This window comes from Bos indicus x Bos taurus, chromosome 17 (genome assembly GCF_003369695.1).
Source record: "Bos indicus x Bos taurus breed Angus x Brahman F1 hybrid chromosome 17, Bos_hybrid_MaternalHap_v2.0, whole genome shotgun sequence".
In the NCBI taxonomy this organism is placed as follows: Eukaryota; Metazoa; Chordata; class Mammalia; order Artiodactyla; family Bovidae; genus Bos; species Bos indicus x Bos taurus.
The window spans coordinates 1,440,553-1,467,556 of record NC_040092.1 but is presented as its reverse complement, the minus strand read 5'-3'; the positions used below and the strand labels follow the sequence as shown (position 1 = coordinate 1,467,556).

The 27,004-nt window shown below is 53.1% G+C and overlaps 1 protein-coding gene across 5 annotated transcripts in view; it reads right to left on the bottom strand.

The window, feature by feature from the left end:
- The window catches only part of SPECC1L (sperm antigen with calponin homology and coiled-coil domains 1 like), an 86,581-nt gene extending 59,786 nt beyond the window's left edge, over positions 1 to 26,795 (bottom strand). The window contains exons 1-2 of one of the 5 annotated variants that reach the window (XR_003515137.1): positions 26,636 to 26,773; positions 3,585 to 3,774 (exon numbers count right to left, since the gene is read on the bottom strand). Coding sequence is in view for 4 of the 5 variants with exons in the window: in XM_027566146.1 (XP_027421947.1) it covers positions 3,585 to 3,737 (153 nt within the window). In the remaining variant the exon portion in view is untranslated. Of the gene's footprint in view, positions 1 to 3,584; positions 3,775 to 18,872; positions 18,897 to 25,591; positions 26,240 to 26,635 lie in introns of those variants that run through there. The other 4 variants (XM_027566146.1, XM_027566150.1, XM_027566147.1 and 1 more) reach the window with 4 other exon arrangements.
- Between the last annotated feature and the right edge of the window lie 209 nt (positions 26,796 to 27,004).

Sequence of the window (27,004 nt, the reverse complement as noted above, 5' to 3'; positions counted from 1 at the left end):
GGCTCACAGACAGCGGCAACTTCTTTCTAAAAATATGAAGATCACAATGGACTCAAAGATGTCATGGGAGCCCACCGTATGCCCCCACGTGCCAGATTCAGTGAGGGGTGAGAAGAAGTGAGGACACCCTACTTGCTACCCCTCATCTCGGCTGTGACTCACCAAGCAGGAGCAGCGGAGCCAGCACGCGCGCCAGCTGGCAGCTTCTCGAGAAGCAGCATTAAGAGTGAGGAAGAACCCCCACTGCTCTGAAGTGATCCAGTGATGGAGCCAACATCTAATAGAAGTTTCTCTGAAGTTTATTTTTTTAACGTTTATCTACCTTTTTTTTTGGTAGCCTAAGCCAAAATTGAAAGAAGGCGATTTTTTAAAAAGCCCACATAACATACAAATAAAAAACTAGAGACTTTATGGTCACACTGAGGGTTAAATGATCATTCTACTTGAGAAAGACCATTTGATTTACTTATGCTTTATGAAGATGACTGAAAAACATGTGAGCTTTTTAAAAAGGAAACAAGTACTCTAGATAACTGGGTTGGGCATAAAATTATTACTTAAGAAAAAAAAGTGAAGAAATCTGATTTTACTTCTCCTAGAAATGAGAGAGAACACAGAGGAGTTAAAGATCTATGGGAGGAAAAAACACAAAAACGTGCTTTTAAATCAAAGGACCAGGGCTTCCCCGGTGGCTCAGTGGTAAAGAATCCACCTGCCAACGTAGGAAATGGGGCTTTGATCCCTGATCTGGGAAGATCTCACATGGCTTGGAGTAACTAAGTCCGTGCTCTGGAGCCCGGGACCCACACTGCTGAGCCCACGTGCCACAGCTTCTGAAGCCCGGTGCTGGAGCCCACGCTCTGCAACAAGAGGAGCCACCACAGCAGGAGGCTCACGCACCGCAACCAGAGAGCCCAAACCGTATCGAAGATCCACCATAGCCAAAAATAACTGAAATCATTTTTTGAATAAATAAAGATCCAAAAGTTTTGCCCACTAAGGTGAAGTGGCCCTCCCCCGCATCTTACTAGGCCTAGCCACAAACAACACTGAAATAAGAAGCAGAGACGCGTACACTCAGGGGCTTCCTGGCGGCCCAGTGGTTAGGAACCGGCACTTCCCATGCTGGAGCTGCGTTCAATCCTTGTTTGCAGCCAAAAAACAAAAGGAAGAAACGGGACTTCCCTGGTACTGCAGTGGACGAGGGTCTGCCTGCCAACGCGGGGGCACGGGCTCCATCTCTGGTCTGGGAAGAGCCCCGGCCACGAAGGAGCTGGAGCCCTCGTGTCGCAACCTCTGCAGGCCGTGCCCTTGGGAGCCTGCAGCCCGAGCCTGCGGAAGCCGCGCTGCGGCCGCTGGAGCCTGGGGGCCCAGAGCCCACACTCCCAGAGAGAAGCCTGCGCACCGCAACTCGAGAGGGCGCCCACCACTGCAGCTAGTGCAAGCCTGGACACAGCAGTGAAGGCCCAGGGCGGAAAAACGTAAGACGTTATTTCTTAAGGAAGAAAAAGGCACATCTCCACAGCCCACGACTGCAGGAACAGTGGCACATGGGTCACGAGTGCTGGGCAGCGACACATCCCGTGGGTGTCCACGGGAGCGGGTGTGTGCACACAGCACCTAAGTGATTACAAGTCGAACACCTCATTCTTGGGGTTAATCATCTAAGCTCATCAGTGACAGGAATGAATCCGGGTCGTGGGAAGTGGGCACCTACTGAAGCAGCACAGGGACACGTGGAAGAAAGACAAAGAAACGCTTAGGGCTGTGGGCTCTCCAAGCCCTTCTGCTTTTTCCAATTTTTCCATTTTCACTACTTTCTTCTTTCCTTCTTACCTTTTCACCCCAACTTCTATTCAACAACCCTTTTTTCTTCTTAAGTGAAAGCACTTGCTGCAGTAAAGGGAACGCGTACCCAAACAGCATCGCCTCTTGCATGCCCCTCCCCAGGGCGCACACACACAAAGCCACTCAGAAGTCAGCCAGCTGAGCGGAGCCCAGGCCACAGACACAGGCACACAGCGAGAACACGGCTCTCTCCGCCCGACGGTGGAGAAGGACTCACTGCTCAAGACCAGGCGCTATCCACGGGGCCCATGCCTCTCGAGACCTGACACGCTCAGGGCGCACTCCAGAATGAACCGCACAGACGCTGCCTGCCAGCGAGGAAGAGGCAACCCGGCTGGCCGTGTGCACGTCCCAAGCCAAAGCTTCAACCTGCTCCTCCAGCCCCGGCTACACAGGCGCTCCGCTGAAAAGACAGCCCAGCAACTGAGCGGCCGGCAGAAAACCCCGGTTCTCCTATAGGAGAGGCAGCTCTGTCGCAGAGGAAATGGCTCAGTGTGCTGATTCAGACTGAGGAAGCAGGGCAGAGGTCAACTCCGGGTATCACCCCAGGGTCACAGGGTGACACCCAGCCACTCAGCAGGGCCCCAGCGAGGAGAAACCCGGGGGCATCTCCCAGCCCCTGGAATAAGTCTGTCTTCAGGTTCGACAACCTTGGGGTAGAAAAACTAGATCTAGATCCTGCTAGATCTTTCCACGCATACGAGGAAGTCCCTCATCAGCTGTTCCCGCGAGGCGCCCTGCGAGGCACTCCTTAAAATAGTTAGGTCACAGTCCGTGAAGCCCTGAGTGGACAGAGGCTTCTGGACAGCCTGTGTTTCAGGCACTGCTTGGCTTCTCCCCATCAGACAAGCAGCAACGTGCTCCAAGTTCTCCGCAGAGGCAAAGTCTCCACCCCAAAACAAGCAAGCAGAGAACAGGCAGGATGAATTCTGGCCTGAGAAAGTCTGGAGGAAGACCGTGGGGCCCTCTGCCCACCGAACCAAACACCGGACCAGCAGAAAAAGGCCCGGAGCAGCCTCCCACAGACACCGAGAGCACCGTGGGGAGGCCGGCACTGTCAGGATGAACCGCGGGCCGAGGACGCTTCCTGGCATGAGCCGTAGAAGCCCTGCTGCCATTGCTCACAAAGGCCCGGCCCTGCGCGCCGCTGCAATCTGACTGCAGCCCGAGGGCACACACAGCCAGCCTGGCAGGCCTGTCCCCAAAGCCGGGGCTCGAACACCTCACTTCCCGTGACCGACAGGGAGCAAACCAGCCTCCAAACAAAGGGGTGTAAAGAGAACACGAGTCACGCTCTAACTACCCCAATACCACCCAGTTCTATGAGGGATTAATACTAATCAGCACAGTCTTCGGGGCAGTGTAATAAAGGGTGGGGTGGGAAGAAGAACCCGTGCGGAGGTTTGGGAACGTCGCACTGGCCGTCCGGCCAGACCTTGCACGCGTGCGCGCCCCATCAGCCTCCTCAGGCAGCAGCAGCGTCTCCCTGCTGGAAAGGGCGCAGTCCACGCTCCTGCTCTCCCAGACAGCCGACTGTTTCTCAGTACTTGAGCTCTTCCTGCAAATGACTCGCCTCCACGCCACGCTCCAGGGGCTCCCGGAAGGGGCCCTGCCCCGGAGGCACAGCGCTCTGCTCACAAGTGAGCTGCCACCCCGCATTGCTGGTAGACGGGCCCAACACAGGGAGACACGCTCCTCCTACACCCGCCGTGCGCGCAAACACGTCACACGAATACCTTCGACAACGCTGCTGCGGCCCCAGGCTTCACGGGCCTGCTGCCCGCAGAGGCTGAGGAGCTGCTCTCGGGCCTGGCTTTGTCCGCTGCCTGCACTCTGCTTGTCCCCGACACCTTAGGCGCTGAGCCGACACTCCTGCTTGCTTTCTTCATTCTGGGCTGCCTCTTCGCGATGCATTTACAGGCAAATCTGTGGAGAGAAACGGCATTATCCCGAGAACAAAACTGCAAGAAAGCGCTTTAGAAATTTGTTTTCGAAGGATCTTACCATGAAATAAAAATGTCTGAAAGCTAGATGTCGTTACAGAAAATGAGGAAAAATTCGTAGACTGGTTAATCAGAATGCACTTCCTTCTTGAACACTACTGATTGGAAGTTACTCTTTGCATTCCGGTTCTCTCAGTACAAAGACGACCCCAGACCTCTAACGGAAGCGGCCAACACAACGCACGCGCAGAGAAGCAGTAACCGTCCTGGCAGTGAGCACGAGCCGCTTTACAGGTCTCCACGGGGATCACGCTTTCCAAATTATCCAGCACAGTCCTGGGTTCAAATACGTGTCATGACATTGCACAGAGACCAGCAGAACAGCCCAGAAACTCCAGCGCCAGGATCTAAGTGTTTCCCAGCATCAGCCCAGAAACTGCAGCGCCAGGACCTAAATGTTTCCCAGCATCAGCCCAGAAACTCCAGCATCAGGACCTAAGTGTTTCCCAGCATCTCTCTTTTATCAAGAGGAAGCTCCAAAATGCCCCATCAGAACGTAAGACTTGACGCTTCGTTCAGAAAGTAAGGCGTTCTGTACACCTGTGAGAACCGTGACAGGAAACCTCCCACCTGATTGGAACAGACTGGGTTTCACAGCTCAGAGGACCTGGAGGAACAGAGAGCAGCAGAGCCGTGGCCAGACAGCCGCCCAGCACACCTCTATCAGCAGAGCTGGAACGCAGTCTCTGTAGCAAGATCGTGTCTGGGGAGACACGCTGGCCGGGCCTGGGAAAAGAGTCACACAGGTAACAGAAGTGCAAGTCTGCTGTGAACAGAAGGGCCTCTACACTCGGTGCCGTCGAGCACAAAAAAGAGGCTGGTCTGTTTCAGGAAGGTTTCTACACACTTAGAAATAAAGGAAAGTTACAGAATGACCTTTTGGAAGAGAAAAGCTCCCTTCCAACAGCCTCAACGACCACTTCCCCCAGACTATGCTCAAATGCTCCAGAGTCATCTTGCCCGACCTGACACAAACTGTACCAACTGGTCTGGTGGCAGGAACAGTGAGACAGAAGAGGGGCTCCGCTCCACCTCTCCGCGGTAAGGCCTCAGAGCAAAGAGAACGCTGTGATCGCCACCACACCCCACAAGGGAAGCACAGCGAGACCTCAGGCTCCTCTCTGGCCTCCCCCCGACTTCTCAGTTATTCCTTCCAGAAAACGCCGTATTCGGTGATCAGATCACCGTCTGCCTGCTCCCAAGCTTGAGGCCTTCTTCTTCCGCACCCCATGAGCACTCGGCCCAAGGCCGACGCTCCCTAGACTTCAGACCCAGCAGCTGCTCGCTCCAGGCTCCCTCCAGGCCCCCGGAGGGCACTGAAAGTAACCCAGACAGACGCCTCCCAGGACACAGACGCCTCCCAGGACACACACAACACGGCTATGCTGACCCTGCCGACCAGCGACTCCTACCTGTACCAGCAGAGAGCTGGGTTGGACCTGTCACTAAGTCGATTGTGTATAAAAATCAAGATCCTAAGAACCTTTCCTTCAGCCTGTCACCTTTCTTTTGTATCCCCTTCTCTTTTCTAAGTCTCTTGTCTTGTCAATGGTTCCCCGAAGTGTCTCTGCTCCAAATTCCAGGGCAGCCCTCCTTCCCACACCACTCAGCCCCACTCCCAGTCCCTAAACTTTTCCTTGGTCTGCACAACCCAAGGGAACTTACTGCAACAATGAAGCTGCCCTGTGCCCACCTGTGCTGCCCACGGGTGGCTCCTGGGCACCTGAAATCCGCCCAGTGCGACTGTCACTGCCTCTGCCCAGAGGTACAGCCAAGTGAGCAGCCGCTCCCCACTCCGAGGGTGGCTACGAGCGAGCAGACAGCCGCTGACAAACGCTGGCGAGGCCGTGGCGTGACCGGAGCCCTCACAGGCTGCTGGCAGAGACGCACTGCCTGGCAGTTCCTCAAGTGGTAAACACAGGCCCAGCAATTCTACTGCTGGGTCTCCACGGGGATCACGCTTTCCAAATTATCCAGCACAGTCCTGGGTTCAAATACGTATACATACCCAAGAGAAATGAAAACATGTGTCCACACAAAAAACTTATGTACAAATGTCCATGGGAATAGTATGCATGATGGTAAAAAAAAAAAAAAAAGGTTTTTAAAACCCTCAAAAATGACCAATTAAACCACGACAGAATTCTTTGCTAGCATTTAAATAAGTTTCTACTTATTAGCATGTATTTGTTACTTACGGAATATACATTATCATCTAGTTCTGTGTTTACATGCTTTCTACATACGAAATAACTTTTTGTTTCAATTTGAAATGTCCATTAATTGGGCAGTGGCACCCCACTCCAGTACTGTTGCCTGGAAACCCCATGGACGGAGGAGCCTGGTGGGCTCCAGTCCACGGGGTCACCAAGAGGCGGACACCACTGAGCGACTTCACTTTCACACATTGGAGAAGGCAATGGCAACCCACTCCAGTATTCTTGTCTGCAGAATCCCAGGGACAGGGGAGCCTGGTGAGCTGCTGTCTATGGGGTTGCACAGAGTCGGACACGACTGAAGCGACTTAGCAGCAGCAGCAACAGAATGTAAGGGCTTCCCAGGCGGCTCAGTGGTAAAGAATCCACCTGGAGAGGTGGGTTTGATCCCTGGGTCAGGAAGATCCCCTGGAGTAGGAAACAGCAACCCACTCTAGTCCTCTTGCCTGAGGAATGCCATGGACAGAGGAGCCAGGTGGGCCTCGGCCCACGGGGCCGCAGAGTCCCATGCGACTGAGCGCGCGAGCACACGCACACACACACACACACTCTCTCTCTCTCTTTCATAACTGGCACAACACGATGAGCCTTGAACACTGTACCGGATAAAAGACCAGATCCAAATGAACATGTGCTCTGTGACCCCCACTTACACAAATTTTCCAGAAAAATCCAACCCAGAGGCAGAAAGCTGCACAGAGGCTGCCTAGGGGAAGGAGACAAGAGCACTAACCGCTCATGGGTTATAGGTTTCTCTTCGGGATGAAACATTCTAAACTCGCCTTGTGACGGTGGTAACCCTGTGAATATACTAAAAACCACTGAATTTACATCTTGTTTTTGACCGCACTGTGAGGCTTCCGGGATCTCAGTTCCCCAGCTCAGGGTTTGACCTCGGCCTCGGCAGTGAAAGCATGCAGCTCTAAACGCTGAATCGCCAGATAATTCCCACATCTTACATTTTAGTGGGTGAGCTGTGTGGCACGTGAATTGCTTCTGAATAGTGCTTCTCTTCAGGGAAACCGACGGCCGCAAACCAGAACCTCTGGAAGGCAGGCCCCAGTGCTGTGCAGAGCCCGGCAAGGTAAAGGGGGGACTGCGGTGCGCAGGCGCCTGAGAGAAGAGCACGGCAGCGGCCCTCGGAGCCGAGGCGCAGACAGACCGCCCGGGCGCGGGCCACGTGGGGTCCGGGCACGCTCTCGGGCCAGCGGCTCTCACCGCCGGACCCGGGTCCCCTCTCCAACAGATACGTAAGCACACCGTTACTGCTGAGACGAAATCCAGAGACAGCCTATTCATCACACACGTTCTTCCTAAAAACGTCCACACGACGCGCCGACAACGTGAGGATGATTCACAGTGACGCGCACGTGAGTCTCGACACGAAGCTGCTCCGGCAAGAGCAACTAGGAACTCAACAGTCGGCCACCCACGGCTCTGAGCGGAACCCCACGCGGGCGCCAAGGCCCCGCCTCGCCCCCGGGGTCCCGCGGCTCGCGCGCACGCTGTCCCCGCGCACGCGCTCGAGTGTCAGCTCCGAGAGGGGAAGCCACACTCGTGGGATTGGGCTCATCTGTCCACCTAGGCCGCGGGGCACCCAGACATTCTGTCGAGCAGTATTCTGCGTGTAAGGGCATTTCTGAGTGAGATCAATAATTGAATTCACTGGGTGGGTGAAGCTTGCTGTTCTCCTTAGTGTCGGTGGGCCTGACCCAACGTAGTGAAGACGTGCATAGAAAAAGGCTGCAGTCTGATGGAACTCTTCCTCGCTGGCTTGAGGTGGGACGTTGGTGTTTTCTGCTACCAACTCTCTGGGCAGGGGGGCCCGGCCTGCCAACTGCAGGCCTCGGGACGACTCAGCCCCCATCGCTGCGGAAGCCAAGCCCTTTTACCAAGCCTGCTTCTGCCCCACCGGCTCTCTCTCCAGTGGTGGTGGTGCTTTAGTCGCCAAGTTGTGTCCAGCTCTTGCGACCGCATGGACGGAGGAGCCTGACAGGCTACAGTCCATGGGATTCTCCAAGCAAAAATGTTGGAGTGGGTTGCCATTTCCTTCTCCATCTCTCTCTCCGGAGAACCCTAACATACTTCAAAAAGCTGAGAACAGAACAATTTCCCCTCAGTGTCTACAGTAATTGCAATCTTGGAAAATTCCACGTATATCAAAAAAATATACTTTAAAAAAACTTTCTTGGTGCAATAAGATTCTAGACTCAGTCATAAGTTTGTTTCTATCCACATAAATAATTTAGCAAGATATTCCCGAGTTTCTCAGGTTTCAGGAAGACTTTTTATACCCGGAACTGTCACCTCATTGCATCTAGAATTCCAGGGCCCCCACCCGTAAAATGTCAACAGTGTCCACCAACTGCTGAGACAGGTCAGTAAAAAAAAAAAAAAAAAACGGCTACAATTTTCTAAAATGACCCCTATTAAGGGCAAGGATCCCCTGGTGGCTCAGATGGTTAAGTGTCTGCCTACAGTGGTTGGCAGTCGATCCCTGGGTTGAGAAGATCCCCTGGAGAAGGAAATGGCACCCCACTCCAGTACTCTTGCCTGGAAAATCCTATGGACGGAGGAGCCTGGTGGGCTACAGTCCACGGGGTCCCAGAGAGTCGGACACGACTGAGCGACTTCACTTCAACAACCTGAAACTACATCCTCAGTCTCCCCTTCTAGACTTTTCTACTTGTCCCAGGGGTCAGTACTGGTACTCTTGACCCATCTTTTTCATTTTGAAGGTGTGATTAATTACTACGTTATTTAATATAAAAGCTACCTTTCGGAGAGATCGTAGAAAACTTAGCACCAGGTCCAAATCAGTATGTGTTATGTTACAGCTGTGAATGTGAACACCTGTGCCACGATCCTGCTCGTGTGCAGAGGCCTGCGACTGTTTCATTTAAAAGAACTCTTTGCTAGGCCAAGGGCAGAGATACAACTGCTCCCATTTATAGGAGCGCCCGCGCTCAGCCTGGGTGGCCAGACCTCTCACCAGGATGTCCCCAGACAGGACTGACCGCTCCAGGAGTCCGGCCTAAAGCTAATTACACATCCCCAGACACACAGGAAGTGGGCGTGCCCTCTTCAGGTACCAGGAATCCCCGAAGGAAAACAAAGGGCCACCCCACCTCCCACAAGCGGCAGACCAAACACTGCTTACAAGTCAAACCACGGCTCTTAAAAATGCAGAGTATCCTGGAGGCCACTTACAGGAAACCCACAAGCAGCATGTCCCCCCCCCACCTCCCCCCCCCCACCCCCGCCGCCAGGAAGCGGAGGGTGCTGACCACTAAGTCAGGAGGCAAGGCACTGCTTCCTCAACAGGCACTGAACATGTATTTTGTTCCAAGACGAGCCAAACACCAGTTCTCTGCTAAGTGTCGTGGTCCAGGTGCAGTTTGGAAAAGAATTTCCAGATATGAGACACAATGAGAGGGAATAAAGTTTATTAGAGAGGGAGATGCTGTTAAAACAGCGGGCCAGCTCAAGGGAGAACCGACTGAACAGGGGTCCTTAGTTGACTTTTACACCCAGGGCACAGGGAGTGGGACAGGGGTCTTGCGGTCATTTGATGACTGGACAAGCAGGGCAGACGCCGTCTCCCTGGGGGGCAGGAGGGGAGACAGGTGATGCTGTTCCGTCACCAGTCACACCGTGGGGGAGGGGAGGACAGTCAGAGCCTGGGCTTCTGCTCCTCATTCCCAGGCCCTCCTGGACTCATCTGCTCTCGCCTTGGGTCACCAGAGGAAGCAAGTGCAGCAAGGCACAAATAAATGCATGGACGCCCTAAGCCGATTACGACACAAATACCTACTTTTCCCTGGTGGCTCGGGCAGTAAAGCGTCTGTCTACAATGTGGGAGACCCGGGTTCAATCCCTGGGTCAGGAAGATCTCCTGGAGAAAGAAATGGCAACTCACTCCAGTATTCTGGCCTGGGAAATCCCACGGACGGAGGAGCCTGGCGGGCTACAGCCCATGAGGTCGCAAAGAGGCGGACACGACTTCACTTGCACCTAATTTTCAGGGGCTCACAGTCCGGAGGAAGAATGAGGTGCCTAAGTGAACAGGTGCCACCCTTTACAAATCCCACTGAAACCCGAGGTCTGTACATGTGCAGGCTGAGGCGGGAGCAGGGACGGAGGCGCAGGGCAGAGGCGGCGCCCGCACAGGCCCCCGCAGACCTGCGTCTGCTCCGAACAGAGAAGAGGGCTGAAGGCGGCGCCGCCCTGACTGGGGTCCTTCCCACAGAGAAACCTGGGGCCGCGCAGGGCAGGCCGAAGGCCGCACCGAGGCGCTCGGGGAGAGGGGCTGGAAGGGCCTCGCTGCCCCCAGAGCGAGATCCACGCTCAGAAGCGCCCTAGGCCCAGGCTCACCCGGACCTGAGGGCCGCAACCCCGCCTCCCAGACGCTGGAGGACCCAGTCTGCAAGCAGAGCCCGCCTGCTTCCACCTCCCCTTTCCAGACGCGGGCCCTCGCCCTCACCAACACTACAAGGTCCTCTCACACACAGTCCTGCTGAGTTGCTTTCCTTTCTCCCCAATGATAACACTTTAGTATGAATCTCTCCAAACACACAGACACGCTGAAGAAACCGGACAGCAAACACTCCACCACTCTCCTTTCACCGCTGCGCCATTCACATTCTGAGAAAGCCCTACACTTGTATCTGTCAAAACTATCATTTGGTCAAATTCAGCTGCAGGTCCAGCCTTTGGGACGTTCTGAAATTCTGACTTTGACTTGAAACCCACTAGCTCTCCCTGTAAAAAGTGCTGTTTTCAATCTAAGTAATTTGTCCAATCAGGATCCTCACCTAAAATAAAAGGAGGCTGAATTTTAAGGAATCTCGACGGTTACCTCCTGACTCCAAAATCCTTCTAATTTAATGCAATTCTCGCACCTGATGACAATGTCACAGGTAGAGAACAAAACAGTGATGAGGGCTCGGGCTGAATCGCAGATCTTACACCCCCACCTCTGGCCTCAGGACAGCAGACAGCGCTGGCGGGGCTCCCACTCGGGCTGCTTCCTTTCCCAGAAAGGAGAGTTGATAAAACCCAATTTACAGAGTTACTATACAAAACAACATGTGCAGACCAAGGAAGAGAACAAAAATCCCACCATCCTTGTTCAGGAAGTTATTCACCAGGGCTCAAAGGTCAGAAAAGTGTAGCAAGAACCCAGGATTGGGGACGGCAATTTTTCTCAGTGATTCAGAAACTCCACCCTCCCCAACCATCCACCCATAGAAAACACACTAACCATGTTTCAGAAATAATGCCGAAAGGACCGGAAGATTCACCTTAGCCGTCGTTTCCCTGCACCAGGAAGGCTCCTCCCTGAGAGGACTGTCCTGGGAACCACGAGGGAGCTCTGAGGCCATCCCTGGCGAGAAGCTCCGCCAGGCCCGGCACGGCGCCCACGGAGCCCGCGTGGTGACCACAGGGCCAGCCGGCCTCCCGCGGGGAGCCGCACCAGGATCCCGACCCCTCACCACTTCTTCCTTTGAAGGCCTCTGTGCTCCGCCTAGGCCCCTCCGAATAGAACCACTCTCCCGTTACACTCAGGGCACTGGTATTTACAACTATTTAAATGGACCCGTGGGGCCCTCCCTGTGGTCCAGTGGTTAAGACCCTGTACTTTCACTGCAGGGGGCCTGGCTGGTCCTTGGTTGGGCGAACTAAGATCTCACATGCCGCACGGCTCAGTAAAGAAAAATGGATTTGTTACTTAATTGATAGTTTCTATTGATTTATTTATTTAGGACACACTTCGAGGCTCGCAGCTTCCTAGTTCCCCGACCAGGGATAGAACCCACGCTCCCAGCAGCAGGAGCATGGAGTCCTGACCACTGAACCACCAGGGAGTCCCTAAAAAAGATCATTAATTAAATCCACTGTGTTATTAAAAAAAAACAGTATTGGGAGATTTTCCTAATGGTGCAGTTGGTAAAGAATCTGCCTGCAATACAGGACACAGGAGATGTGGGTTCGATCCCTGGGTCGGGAAGACCCCTTGGAGAAGGAAATGGCAACGCACTCCAGTATTCCTGCCTGGAGGGCTACAGTCCATGGGCTCGCAAGAGTCGGACATGCCTTAGTGACCAAGCCACCACCACTGGGAGACTGCCCCACCTGCGGTATCTGATCAAATCTGTATCCTGAAGCAGGTAAGTCAGGCTCTCTGAAATCTGTTTCCTCATCTATAAAATGGGATGGTAATAATACTACCCACCTGATAAGGATTTGGGGAGGATTAAATGAAATAATGAAGCCCCGGTGCTCAGCAGGGTGGCCCACAGCAAGGATGGCACAAGTGTGAGCTGGCATGATTTATAACAACACACTGCATGCCCCAAGTATGACTAATGCCTTGTTAAAACAAAAGCAGCAACTCAAAGGACGCTCTGTCAGAGAAACCCTTCATCAGGAATGACTAACGAGTATTTTTACTCACTACTGCATTAAATTATACACTGCGGCACGGAGATGTCAACACACAGCACTTGCCTCCGGTTCCTTCCCACTGAAAACCACACACCAGAGGCACTGCCGGTGCGTGGTGGGGGCTCCCTGGAAGGGTGAGCAGGAGACGCACTGGGGCCCCAGGCCCGCCCGCACAGCCCGCAGAAGTCACGCTGACTCTGCTGGCCTTGTTGGGAAGGCCAGGAGGACGGATTAGGAGCAAAGAAATTCAAACGTTCTATCTCATAATTCATACCCTCAGAACCAGGATCAGAACCATTAAAAAAAAAAAGGAAACTGCTTTGGTGTTTAAATTATGGTGTTTGGTATTAGCTACGGTGTTTTTATGTTATATATTGATAACACTCCACTAAAATTCAAAAAAGGTTTCAATCCAAGCAATCTAAATCTCTCTCTCTCTCTCTTCACAAACTCCACATTCAAAATTTAAGAATATTAAAATTTTAAATTAAAGAAAAGAGAGTTAAAACACTAAGAAGGAATCACTGTGAAGGGAAAATGGAAATTTAGCAAACTAAATTGAAGCCTGTGAGCAAATGTTGCTAAATATATCAAAACAAATAACCAATTGATAAAATCATGAGTACTACAAAATCAAACAAAATGTTGAAAAGAACTTCAATTAGAAATGTTTTGATTAAGTAAATCATAATGCAACAGACTTTCTATTCTGAATTCCTCAACATACACATTTTTTAAATCTTTCTGTGAATTCTAACACACAACCAGAAAGTACATTTAAAGACGTACATTAAAAAAAAAACAGACAGACTCGGAAGGCCTTCCCTGGTAGGCAGTGGGTGCGACTGCAAGGCTTCGGGAGTCAGAGTCACAGGCTCCGCAGTGCTGCAGCTCAGGCTTTAAAGGGCAGGCATGTCGTACAGGCTTAGCTGTCCCACGGCACGTGGCATCTCCTCAGACCAGGGATCAGACCCATGTGCCCTGCCCTGGTGGGTGTGTTTTGATCCACTGAGCCACCAGGGAAGTTCCTTCAAGTCCATTTCTAACAGGAGCAAAAGCCGCCACTTACTGTTACGTAAGCGTGGCTTCCCAGTTGGCGCCGGTCGTAAAGCACCCGCCTGCCAACGCAGGAGACCTAAGAGAGGTGGGTTTGATCCCTGGGTCAGGAAGATCCTCTGGAGAAGGAAATGGCAACCCACTCCAGTATTCTTGCCTGGAGAATCCCATGGACAGAGGAGCCTGGCAGGCTACAGTCCATGGGGTCACAAAGAGTGGGACACGACTGAAGCGATTTAGCTCGAACATGACACAAACCACAGATGTCTAGTATCACGATCCACAGTTTTAAAGGTAATATTGCTGCTGCTCAGTCGCTTCAGTCGTGTCGGACTCTTTGCAACCCCATGTTATAATAAAAATAAACATTTAAAAGACTCACAGAGAACAAACCATGAGTGGCAGTGGGCAGAGGGAAGGGGAAGGGTAGAGAAAATGAAATTCTCTCATGTTAACACAGATGTTACTGCCTGCCTAAAATTAGGGTGTGGCCCATCGACTAATGCGCACATTTAGGAGGCGTTCTCCCTGCTTCCAGAAACCAGTGACGCAGACTCCGGCCCCGCGGAAAGGCGGCCTTCCGGCGGGCCTCTCCTCCACCTCCACCACTAACCCCAAGTGTGCGCTCCCCTTCAAACGCTCTCCTGGCCACAGAGGAAGGGAAAGGAAAAAGCAGCCCCTCTCCCGCTTCCAGCCCCTCAGAGCCACCTCCTCTCTGCCTGGCCACGCTGGCGGCGAGGGGTCTGGGGGGCAAATCCACAGGACCACGTGCCCGAGTGGACGCTGAAGTCGACCAGAAGGGGGCAATGGCAAGCAGGGCCAACAGCGCTCCGCGGGGACGGCTGGAGAGAAGTCAGATGTCACTGGGATGGAATAAAAGGTTGGGTAGGAGACAAGGATGAAGAACATTTCAAAAATGCAGCTTTGTGAGGGGCAGAGAGGCAGACAGTAATGAGGCGGCTGAGACACTTTCCTGGTGTTGCTGTTTAAGCCCAGAGCAGGCTGCCGGGGGAGGGCTGTGCTGCCCAGACCAGCACAGTTGGTTAGAGCCACCCTACGTGCCTGGAGAAGAGGAGACTGAGGCCGGAGCGGCACGTAAGCAGCCTGCCCTGAGTCTGGGCTCGCCACTAAACTCCAACTCCTGACCAGACACTAGGAGAAAGGCACCAACCACCAGCAACAAAAACCACAACAAGTGCGAGTCCGCCTCTCTCCGCTCTGGTCACAGAAAAAGCCACTTACACGCACTCGGCGCTTCTGTTGTTCTGCAGGGCTTAACACAAGGGAACACGTGGAAACAACTAGAAGCTCCCTGCATCTTTTCAAACGGAGAACTGTAAGTCTTCTTACTGCTTTGCAAAGAACAACAAAATCAACAAACAAACAAACCCTAATCTTACACAAAGCCCGCTTCAGATCCATCCTGGAGGCCTTCTTTTTAATATAAGCTGCTAAAAGACCGCTTAACTACTGCCAATGCTTAACATTCCAGATAAGTGACAAGGCTGGAAAAAGACAGCCCAGAAGAGTTTCTGGCTGTAGTACACAAATGACTTCTCCAGATTCAGTCCAAAACAAATCAGTTCCCAAAGTTCAAACTCTCAGAATGCAAGAAAATTTGAGCCTCCTTTCCCTGCTCAGCCAAGGTTTTTGAATATTTACAAAAAGAAAATGTTTATTCATGACCCTTTCAAACCATGGCTTTATGCTCAGATTTTTGGCAGGCAGTTACAAAACTACACAATACTGTATTCACAAAATTAACTGTCGGCCATACTTTTAATTAAAAATACCAATTCGATATATTTGAACATTTTTAACTCTGAAATACAGAAAGAAACATTTTTTGTAATTCGCTAATTATTCAAATGTAACAATAGTACTCTTGCCTGGAAAATCCCGTGGATGGAGGACCTGATGGGCTGCAGTTCATGGGGTCGCAAAGAGTCGGACACGACTCAGCAACTTCACTTTCACTTTTCACTTTCATGCATTGGAGAAGGAAATGGCAGCCCACTCCAGTGTTCTTGCCTGGGGAATCCCAGGGATGGGGGAGCCTGGTGGGCTGCCATCTACCAGGTCGCACAGAGTTGGACACAACTGAAGTGACTTAGCAGCAGGGGCAGCAACAATATAATAAATCCCTTAAAAAAATAAAAGCTAAAAATTTCAGATTTGAGAAATGTTTTACCAATAGCACAAAGAAAGTCTTTCCAAATTAAAATAGATTAGAACTTGAGTTCAGTTTAATAAAAATGAAATCTTTTTTCAGTAGTGTTTTGCTGATTAGATAAAATGAAAACTCATGAAAAACCGAAAGGATCACTTTTTCCTCTGTCCATGGAGGATCAGGCAGTGGTCACCACGTGGGCGGTTCCGGCCTCCAGGGGACACTCGGCACTGTCAGGAGACATTGTTGGTGTCACAGCTGGGGTGCTGCTGAACATCCTACAATTCAAGGACACTCCTCACTCCAAAAATCAACAGCGTCAAGGCTGACTTTGGCACGAAAAGCCTGGTTTAAACCCAGGAGGGAAGGAAGATGCTCGTCTCTGTGCAGCAGACCATAGATAGGGCCTCGTCTACACAGACATCCTGTTGAGCTGAGAAAGCCAACCCAACAGAACTGGCTGGAAGAACAGGGAATAGTTATGACACGGGCCAGTTACACCCCTGATTTCCAACCACGTTTTCTGGGAAAGGACAACGGCTCGGAGGCGGCTCGGAGCTGCAGGGGCTCACAGGGGCTCGCGCTGACCTGTGCCTCCTGCGGTCTCCTCGCTGGCTGCCGGGCAGACCCACGGCCCCAGACGGACGGTGAAAAGCCACTACGGTCCGGTGCCCCGACAGCACACCGGTGAGAGGGAAGGCGGGGGACTAAACCCTGAGGGTCCACTGCCTGCGGGGTGCTTTGCCCAGGATTCCACGCACAGCAGGTCACCTCCTTACTCTCATCGGAGGCGAGCAGACCTGAGCCTCCCGCGGATGGCCGCCGAGGGCAGGGCATGAGCAGTGTCGACCAGGCTCCCCACGACGGGCCGCCCTCCTCAGTCTCAGGCGCGGCCGTGGTGAGACGCTGAACCCCAGTGGAGACGAGTACCAGCCCCCAAGGCAGGCGGTAGCCAACACAACCCTTGTCTCCGTGCCCACCCCTTCTGCAGCCCTCTTCCGGCGTCTACGCCAGGAGGGCAGCACAGCCTGGAGCCCCTGTCTCCGCCCCAGCACTCCACACCACCCGCCTCTCAGGCGGGACAGCCCCTCAGGGCGTGCCCACTCCCCTGCACACCTCAGGCCGGAGCCCGCCTCGGCCACGCTGCGCCCCTGCCCAGCCCCGTCCCCCGGCACTGGGACCACAGCAGGCCTCACTGTACGCTGCCCCGCAACCTTTGCAACGCACCTGGACCTGAAAGTATTCGCTCTTCACCCGCAACGTAAGTGCAGCTGGCGTCCAGGAGCTCACCTGGCAACCGGAGCTGGGCACAGGCTCGGCAGCAGGGAGGCAGGCGCAGTCAGCCAGTCCTCCACAGAGCTCCGGACCCAGAGTCCGAGGCCGTGCGCCGGGGCCCCTCCAAGCCTCGAAAGCTGGCCCAGCGCTGCGCCCGGCGCCCGCTTCACACAGCGCTCCCCGCTGGCCCATCATCCCCAAGTCCAGGGTCTGCCGGGTGAGAGCCCCCCACCTTGGAAGCAGTCTCAGGACAGGCGTGGCTCAGAGGCCCCGGACGGCAGGAAGGCGGACGGCAGGAAGGCGCGCCTTCCCGCACGGTGAACACGAGGGCGGCACGGGCAGGCCTCTCCGGGCCCCACACCCGGGGCGAGGAGGCAGGGCCAGTGCCATGCGCATCTTCTAAGGACCACACAGAGAGGGGGAGCCAAATATCCGAGAGGCGGAATCGAAGCCAGGACCGGAGGGGCCCAATCCGCCGCTGGAGGGACCTGCGTGTCAGGGGAAATCCTGGAAGCGCTCTCCAGACCCCTGTGACACAGGGCACGGCCCCTCACCACGTCCTGCAACCAAGTAAAGGACTCTGCTGGGCGCTTATCAGCGGCAGGATGAGGATGCAGGAGGGACAGAGGAAGGCCGAGGCAAGCACTTCCTTCTGAGATCCAAATGTCACGGCGCATGCTTCCGTGTGAGACGCTGAGCCGCACCGTGTACCCAAGCACACCGGCCGCTGCTGCCAACTGAGGGTCACACCATTTGTCTTTACTGCGTGAGTAACAATCTCACACCCGAACTCCAAACTCAATCACGCATCAGAAATTCAGTACGACACAACCAATTGTGTGTCAAGAAAACAGAACACGTGAGATCAATCTTTCTTCCTAGTACTTCATTCTAATTCTTAACAAGTAAAACTTGAAAACAACATTACCTGACTTAGCAGACTCTGGGCTACTAGTAACAGATATCAGGGACAAGAGACATCCCTACAAAGGGCACAGCAGCTCACCCCAAAATCAAGTTGGTGGGAGGGTCTTCGGATTCTATCCCTCCAAAACTATTTCTTAAATTCAAAACATTTCCCCCAAGGACCAAATCCTATCTCTGAGAACCTTGCCTATCTAACCTGATTTACTGTAAATGAGTAATTTAACTATTTCAGCTTTAAAAAACAATCATCCCTCCTAAGGACTCCAAAACACAAGGGAGACCGTGCACTAGAGGAGAGGACGTGGGTCATTCAGGCGGAACCTGGGTCCAAGTGCCAGCTCCACCACACAGTAGCCGCACGACTCTGGACACGCTACTCACGTCCAGGAGTCAGTTCTCACACCTCTGGGTGGAGGCCCGGAGTCCCACCACAGGGTGAGCTGCACACACTTCCTCCCTGCCCCACAGAGGCGAATTCCCTCATCCTGACTTCTTACTTCCTCTTTCCAAACAGCCGTTTCCAAACTTCACAAGGTCCAGGAAAGCAGGAAGAGCAGTAGTGAGTGAAAGTTACCCAGCAACAGATTCCGAGGCAGCTAACAATCAGCGAGGCCCCTACGCCAACCGCACGGCCGGGCCCTCCACTCAGCAAAGGCTCCCACTCGCGCGGGGCCGGGCCGGGAGGTCAGCAGCAGACACCAGGTGAACGGGGGCTTCCCGCACTAGGCTGGGTCGGCAAGACCCTCGGACAGGCACCGCGATGCAGCTCTCGGGGCCCCAGGAACAGTGGGGGAACGTCACCGGCTTTCACGAGCATCGCAGGGAACTTTTCGCAGGGGAGTCTGCCGGCCTCACTTTCCCACTGGCCTGTTTCCTGAGGGAATCTCCTTTTCAGGGCAGTTGCCCGTCACCCCTTCCAGCCCCAGTCACCTGGAACGCCCCGGTTCCCTCCTGAGACGCAGCAGGGCGAACACGTCTAAGCTCCAGGCTCCCGACAGCACGGCAGACGAAACAGTAACTGCTGTGCACAAAGCAACCAGCGGCTAGAGGGGGGCAGGCCTCTCCCTGACCTCACCACACTCTGAAGCTTCATCTGCAAGGCAGTTCAGGGACGGGGAGCCCTTCTCTGAAGCCACACTGTGGCCTCGATGCAGACGCGGCCGCGGCTGACCACCCTCTCCACACCTGCGGGACGCCTTGGCCGGACAGACAGAGCGCCCACGCAATGGGCAGCCACGTGCGGCGAGGACTGGAACAGCACAGCGGCCTTGAGGGGTTAGCTCTGAGGATAATAAACCCTGGGGGAGAAAGGAAACCCTTTGTTAGCCGTTCAGCAGAGACTCTCATGCAATAAATCCCCCGCCTTCAATTTTTATTTCCAGCTTAAAAAAAAAAATCCCTACAGAAACAGCATTGGAGAAAAAAATGACAAATTCCAAATTAATATCTGTCACTGTATTTAAAACATGGAAGGAGTGAAGACGGACTGCATACGTGAGAAAAATGAACCAAAGTCACCAGTAACTGTCAGATGACAGTCCCGTACGCAGAGCTTGGCTCTGAGGGGCTGCAGGGAGGAGAGGCGAGACTCGGGAGAGGAGGGGAAGCAGGGTGGGCCTGCGAGGCCGGGGGCACCGCGGCCAGCCCCGCCCGCCAGCCTTCGTCACCAGGGGCCCCTTCAGTTCTCCGGCAGGTTCTCACATGTGGAGCCGAACGTCAGTGCGACAGTGACTGCCATTTACTAGGGGACCTGCCAAAGCAGCACAAAATCAATCCAGTGCTCTTTCCACGTGAAGGCTCTTCAAACAGTTCAACCTCAAGAGGAACAATGCCCAGCCCCACCTTCTGTGCTCCAGGCGGGAGGGCGCTGCGGCTCCTTCAACCGCAGGGCAGAGCATTCCAGCTGAAAAGCAGATCACAGTGGAAAGAACACGGGAAACCTGGGCTCAAAGCCGAGCGTGGCCCCTGGTGAACTCTGCATTCTTAACCTCGTCTCCTCATTTACAAAATAAGGAAAGTAACAGTCGTGCTAACTACTTTACAACGTGTTGTGAGAGGACCCTATAACAAACGGTACAGGTGGGATGTGTGGTTTTCAACCACGCTGCCATGGAGGCTCACTAGATTCCACCTACTAATAACCTAAACCTCATAAATCTTATGAATTAAACTAGTTTTGTAAATAAAGTGCTAGAACCCAACCCCAGTAAGCACATGTGTGCTGGGGGTGGGAAGGAGGGCCAGAAGCAGAACCAGGGGAGGAGGAGAGGGAGACCCTGCGCAGCGAGGCAGCACCAGGCTGGCATTTATATATAGTACATTATATGACATTACACCAGACCTTCGGGAACATTACTGCAACACAAGCCTGCAGGCGTGTTTTGTTTTGTTGCTTTTTCAAAATACGAGGCTCATTAGTAACCGAACTGCCCCCCAAAACTTCTGCAGGATAATATTTTACTCATTAGAGTGACATTCTGATTATTCATGATGACCAGCATCCCCTGATGATGGAGCTGGCCTGTCACCTGGATGGGTAACACGAAGGTGTGCATTTCTAACTTCATTTCAAAGTCAAATAAAAAACCAAAATCAGAACCAAACATTTATTTTACCTGCCTGACCCCCAGGGCCAACACAGAAAGATCAGCGCAGGCCCAGCTAGGCTGCATATCAATACAAAGCTGCCCTCGCTGGAGGGAATGCCCTCCAGGCCTAACCATTTCAGATGATCCAAACTGTTTTCCCTAGGCTTCACCACGAGTAATTTAGGCTTTACTGGAGGGACAACCTCAATAATTCAAAGGGCCACATAGTAAGTACAGAAAGTTCAGGAAGAAAACAAGACTGGGGTGCGAAATTCTGCCACGTCCCCCGAAGTCCTCTCAGCGGCGCCCTTCAGAAAGCACCCCCACGCCCTTCACCTGGCCCCCGCGGAGGGGCGTCTATTACTCGGCACCAGGGTAAGAGGCTCAGTCCAGTCACTCAGTCGTGTCCGACTCTTTGCAACCCCATGGACTGCAGCCCGCCAGGCCTCCCTGTCCATCACCAACTCCCGGAGTTCACTCAGACTCACGTCCATCGAGTCAGTGATGCCATCCAGCCATCTCATCCTCTGTCGTCCCCTTCTCCTGCCTTCAATCTTTGCCGCATCAGGGTCTTTTCCAGTGAGTCAGCTCTTCACATCAGGCGGCCAAAGCACTGGAGTACGAGGACTTGGATGCAATTCATAAACGTGCTAACTTGCTCACCAAGGACTCCTGCCCTGACCACCCGACCACAGATCAGTGGATCGCCCAGAACTCTTCAGCCACATTAACCAGTTAGATCTTTTATTTATTTTCTCCTATTTTTTATTTTACTAAAATGTTTCTACCTTCTCCTTAAAGTAACCTGCAACAACATTTAGGGCCGTTTAGCCTTGGTAGCTCATAGGTGCTCCTCAGAAAGCTGCCACAGACTCAGACTGCCCTGGTGAAACCCTAGGCTATGCTACCTGTTTATTTCTTGAGGTCTCACCCCCACCCCTACTAGAAAGTAAACTCTAAGAGCACAGAGCATCATGTTTCATCGCCTCCGAGTCTAAATCGGTGCCTGATACATAGCAGTCTCTTACTATCTGCTGAACTGAATGAATACACAGTATATTTACACTATGGAATATTATCAAGACTATGAAGCTATTCATCATAATGAGTCAGACTGGTACGAGCTAATTTAATAGAATTTCCAGAAGTATCAAGTGAGTGAGAAAAACAAAAAGCAGAAGGACCAAAAAGGTCCCATGTTTTTAAAAGTACCCCCTGAATACCCATACAATGATTAGGAAGTGGAGAACTCAGAACGTGACATGGCCTGGAGGGGCTGTAAAATGGAGCAGCTGTGGAGAACAGTTGGTGATGACGCTAAAGGCTTAACGTTGCTGCGATGTGACCCAGCGATCCCACTCCTAGGCACACATCTGAGACAAGAGAATACATCTGTCCACACAGAACCCTGTACATGGAGGTTCACAGCAGCATCATCCGTAACAGCCAAAAGCGGAATAAACCAGGCACTGCCCTGGTGGTCCAGCGGTTATGACTCTGAGCTTCCAATCCAGGGGGTGCAGGTTCCACCCTCGGCTGGGGACCTAAGCCTGCAAACCTCGCAGCACGGCCAAAAAAAACAATATAAATGAAGGAACCAGGCTTGAAAAACCCAGCAGATAATGTGTAACAGGAGAGGTGAAGCACAGCTGAGCAAGTGCAATGGCGTGATGGGGTCTGCAGAAAACGCCGACCCCAGGAAGAGAGAAGCACTAGAAGCCGGGACGGAAGATTGAAGACTGACCTGAACCACGGGACTGCCCAGCGTCCAGTGGCTGGGGCTTGGTGCTTTTATTGCTGGGGGCCCAGGTTTAATCTGTGGTTGGGGAACTAAGATCTGGCGAGCTGTGAGGCCAGGGAAAGACTGAGACAAACCCATCAAGGTTTTGTTTTCCGTTTTCCAAAAAAGTATGCAAGGAGAAAACTCTGTATCCTCCTGCTCAAGAACTCTTGGGCCTGGTGAGCACAACAGCTGTGACCGGGAGACGCTTCAAGGGAAAGAAAGGAGTGGGACTCGGGACACTGGTGTCTCCTACGTGGCAGGAAAAGGGTCCCTCATGGGAGAAAGGAGTCCAGTTGTGACTGCTGTGGAAAAAGCAGCTTTAACAAACTGCCTCAAGACTTCCTGGGGGACAAGGTGTCCCGGGAAAATGGCTGAGTTGGGACTTTCTCCAAGAACATGAGAAGGGAGAGAGGAAGAAAGGGACAACTTTCACTTTTAACAAGTATTTCTTGACAAATTTTAACCCTGTTGCCAGTTTCTCTGCCTGTTTTCTAAACTTAATCAGGATCTCTCTCTTCTTTGGTATAAACTCAGTTCTTTTGAAAAGTAGTGCAATATGGGTTTTGGTTTTGTTTTAAGAGACAAAGTACTTTTTCCCCTTTAACATTCCTGTTTTCCCTGGGCTATATGCACAAAAGACAAACTTGGAATTTGACATCTTCATTTCTTAAAATTTTACCATTCAGTAACATCAGATTTTTAAAAATCACAAGGCAGAAGGTTCGCAAGGAGGGGAAAAGAGACAATATGCAACAAGTAAAGATGATGCCCGCCTCATTTCTATTGATAAAACAGACATTACCGAGTCTCCTCTACCAAGAAGCCAGATTTGAAGGAGACGCTAAGACACAATTAAATGGACTCCGCAAGTTGGCGTGCGTGGCTGGGAGGTGTCGCAGGGCTGGCAAGGCCAGTGGACCTCTGGAGGGGCCGGGCCCGAGGGTCTCTGCACCCTGCTCTGCGTCAGGCACCAGGGGCCAAACCCTACGGCGAGGGGGCTGGACGGGCCTGCGGGAGACAGTTTGCAGGACGAGGTGAAAGAAGAGCGTTCCAGCAGGAGATGTGTGAGTACGGGCGGGGCGGGCGGCATTGAAGGGTTTTAAATTGTGCTGGGGCGGGGCAGTAACTCAGCAGATTAACATTTTAGAAAGACAGGCAGGAGCAAACCTCAGGATTTAACCAAAAAAATAAAGCCAGGACAATGAGGACGTGAGGAAAGGTCAGGAAAAACACATCTGCCCTCTTTTCTGTGGACAAATGTCCGTTACAGAGTTACCGCGTTCTCCTCCGAAACTGGAGCACTCAGAGGTAAGTGAGAGCAGTCCGTCCTCCAAGGAGAAAATGAGTATTTCAGGAATTAGAGATTATAATATTTTGAGACACCTTAAAAATGCATGTCTGATACACATTATACATTGCAGTTTTATATGTACAAAAAAAATTTACGATAACTCTAAATCTGTTAAGAGTTTTAAATCTTTAAAAATGCTTAAGATTTCTTGGACACAAAGGCCATCAGTTACACACGCACTCTAAAACGGATGGCGCCGGCCATGTCTCCCGGCAGCACAGCCTGACTTCTTGATGGTCACGGTGCTTCACAGCCAAAGACGGGCCACCGTACTGAAAGACTTCCCAGCTGACTGCGAATCCCCACAGGGGTTCTTTACCTCAGCAGCCAGTCTACTCAATAGAACAATTCCAACCACCGAGAGGAATTCCCCTGCCTGGGCTCACACACACACACCCACGAATATCCTGACATTTTATATCTGGTAGAAAGGGTGATCAGAATAGAAGTATCGTTAATACGTAACAGAGCCTTCTTACCTGCCTGTGGATTGTGACAAACCACAAAGTAAACTCACATTTACTCTTCAAAAGTAATCTTCTTAGCAGCAAAAGCCCCAGGAACTTTTTCCTAAACTCCCTTACTGCAATAGCAAAACAATAGATTCTAGGTTCTCTTTTTTTCTAAAAAAATCTTATTGTGATAAGGAAACGAACCTGGTAGTTGCCATTTACAATCCCATACACCACCATTTACTATCCCCATCATGCCATAAAAGATGCTTTAACATCCAGAAAATGGCATTTTTAGAAAGAACAGCCTTTTAACTGAATAAATTTAGTTTTACAAAGAACTCTCTATACTGTCCTTGTTCTTTAACACACTGAAGCCCACTCAACACTTCGTTTCATGGCCTGACCACGGTCTGTTCACCACAGCTTTCCAACCCCACCTCTCCAACCTTTAAGGACCACAGTGTCATGGAACTGGTGAGAAGGCCCAGTTCTACCTCTGGCTGGAGAGGACTAAGTAGCCAAGGAGCCACTGAACATTAAAGCCGACTCCTCAAGCAGAGCCCTTCCATCTCCATTTCCAAATGCCACCTTTACACGTGGGGAAATGGCGCCCAGAAAGCTGACTTGCCCGAAGCCACAAAGAGCGTTTACCTCGCCTAACGCCTTGCTGCTTTTCCTCTACTGCATAATAACCACGCATAAGTGAGCCATGTGATTTGAATGTGTATGGTTATACACCAAGTCTGAATGCATTACGAAACCCAACCCTGATAATTACTTTGAACCAAAGCAGTATTACCACCTGAGTCATCTGAAATACGGGCTTCCCAGGCGGCGCTCGTGGTCAAGAATCCTCTTGCCTATGTAGGCGACAGGGGTTCTATCCCTGGGTCGGGAAGATCCCCTGGAGTAGGAAATGGCAACCCGTGCCAGTATTCTTGCCCGGAAAATTCCACGGACAGAGGAGCCTGGCGGGCTACAGTCCACTGGGTCGTGAAGAGTCAGCCGTGACTGAGCGCGCACACGTGATCTGAAATACAAGATGCGCTGGGTCGAGTCAGCTATAGAGAGCCTGTGCCTCACAGAAACCCCGTCTCAAGACGACGCAAGGCAGATACGCACCCCCAGAAGCTGTTTAAAACAGAAATTCTGATACAGGCCTCACCTCAGCCACAACTACTGTAATCACCTTCCACTCACTACGATGCTGAACTGGACACTCAGGTATCTGGACTGCTGCCTAGGTGCGCGGCGTAAGGCTTTACCACGGCACAATGTTCACTGTCTTACTAAAAATGAACGTCAAGAAAATCCCTACATACCAAGAATGCGCACAGGCAATTGAGCAAAGAGCATCCTCCAGCTGTCTCAAGTTGAGTCTTTAAAGACTGCTTGGAGTGCCATCAAAGGAGAAAAGGAGAGGAAAAAAAATTAGCGGACCAGCTATCTCTTTATAGGAAAAAAAATCTTACCCAGGCCAATACCCCACTTCTCCTCACAGCCTACACCCTTCACCGATGTCTTTATTTGATAAGCTATCCATAGGTACTGATGTCTGCTGTATCTACCAAGCCCCCAGGCTCTGATTTCATCTCAAGATGCAGCTCCGGGGTGATAGCAAAACATTATCTGTAGTTTCTTGCATCTCTTGCAAATTTACGAAACATTGTCAATGTCTGGAGATGCCTTAAAAAAAAAAAAAAAGACATTTCCCTCATAATCGATACAGGAGGACGAATTTATGGTCATTTCCCTCGGGTCCTCGCGTGCTTGCCGGAGAATTACCAAGGGCATCAGTAAACCCAGATTCTCTTGCGTTTGACTGATCACAGGGATTCTTCCTCGGTTTTGTTAAGCAGGCCGAAACTATGTGGTCACTGATTTCTTTTTCCCAAGTCATCTATCTCCAGGGGAGCTGCCCAGAGACCAACTCCGATGCCTTAAGCGTTAACCACTGAAGCCATACAATGACCGGATTGCGGGAAATGCAAAGATGTCCTCGGCAACAAGAGTATTCACGTTCAACCGGAGGCAATGAACCGGGTTTGGAGAATTAAGGACCCTCCGCCCGCCCGGCTGACCCTGCCAGCACAGAGCGGGGCGCAGGTGGGGAGGCGCGCGGCCGACGGAAACGGAGCCCGCAAGAGGCCCGGGCCAGGGAGCCAGCCGGGGGCTGGGGGGCCAGAGCACTGCTGGCCGCGGGCTGTGGAGCGGTGGCCCCGGCCGCTCCTGGGGCGCGAGGGGAGGGCGGCGGCGGGCGCGCGCGCGGAGCCGGCCTGGCCCCGGGCGGCCGGGGTCGGGGGGCGAGGCTGCCGGCCGCGGCGGCCTCGCGGGCGGCTCGGGGGCCGGGGAGCGGCCGGCGCAGGCGCGCGCCGGGCCGGGGGGCCCGGGAGGGGACGGCGCAGGCGCGGGCCGCCGGGGTCCGCGGGGCCGCCGGGGCCGGGCCGCGCGGGCGGCGCGGAGAAGAGGCGCGCTGGCCGTCGCTCGCGCCGAGGGGGCCCGGAGCAGGCTCTTACCGCGCGCCGCCGCCGCCTCGCTCGCTCGCTGGCTCCGCGGGCTGGGGCCGGGCGGCGAGCTCGCCCGGTGGCGCGGCCCGAATCCGTTGAGTCCGGCCTCAGGGCGGCAGCCAACCCCGCGGCGCCGTCCGCCCGGCCCGGCCCAGCCTCCCTCACGGCGCCCCCGCCCCCGGGCCCGCCTCTTGTCCGTCCCCCCACGGCCGCCGAGGACTGCGCAGGCGCAGCGCAAGTCCCGCCCATAAGCACCGCTGCGCAGGCGCCGGCCGCGCGGCCCAGTTCGCGTCCCCCCCGCCCCCCGGCCCGGAATCGCGCAGGCGCCGTACCGTCCGACTGGCCTCGGGCAGCAGTGCGCATGCGTAAGGCTTCCCG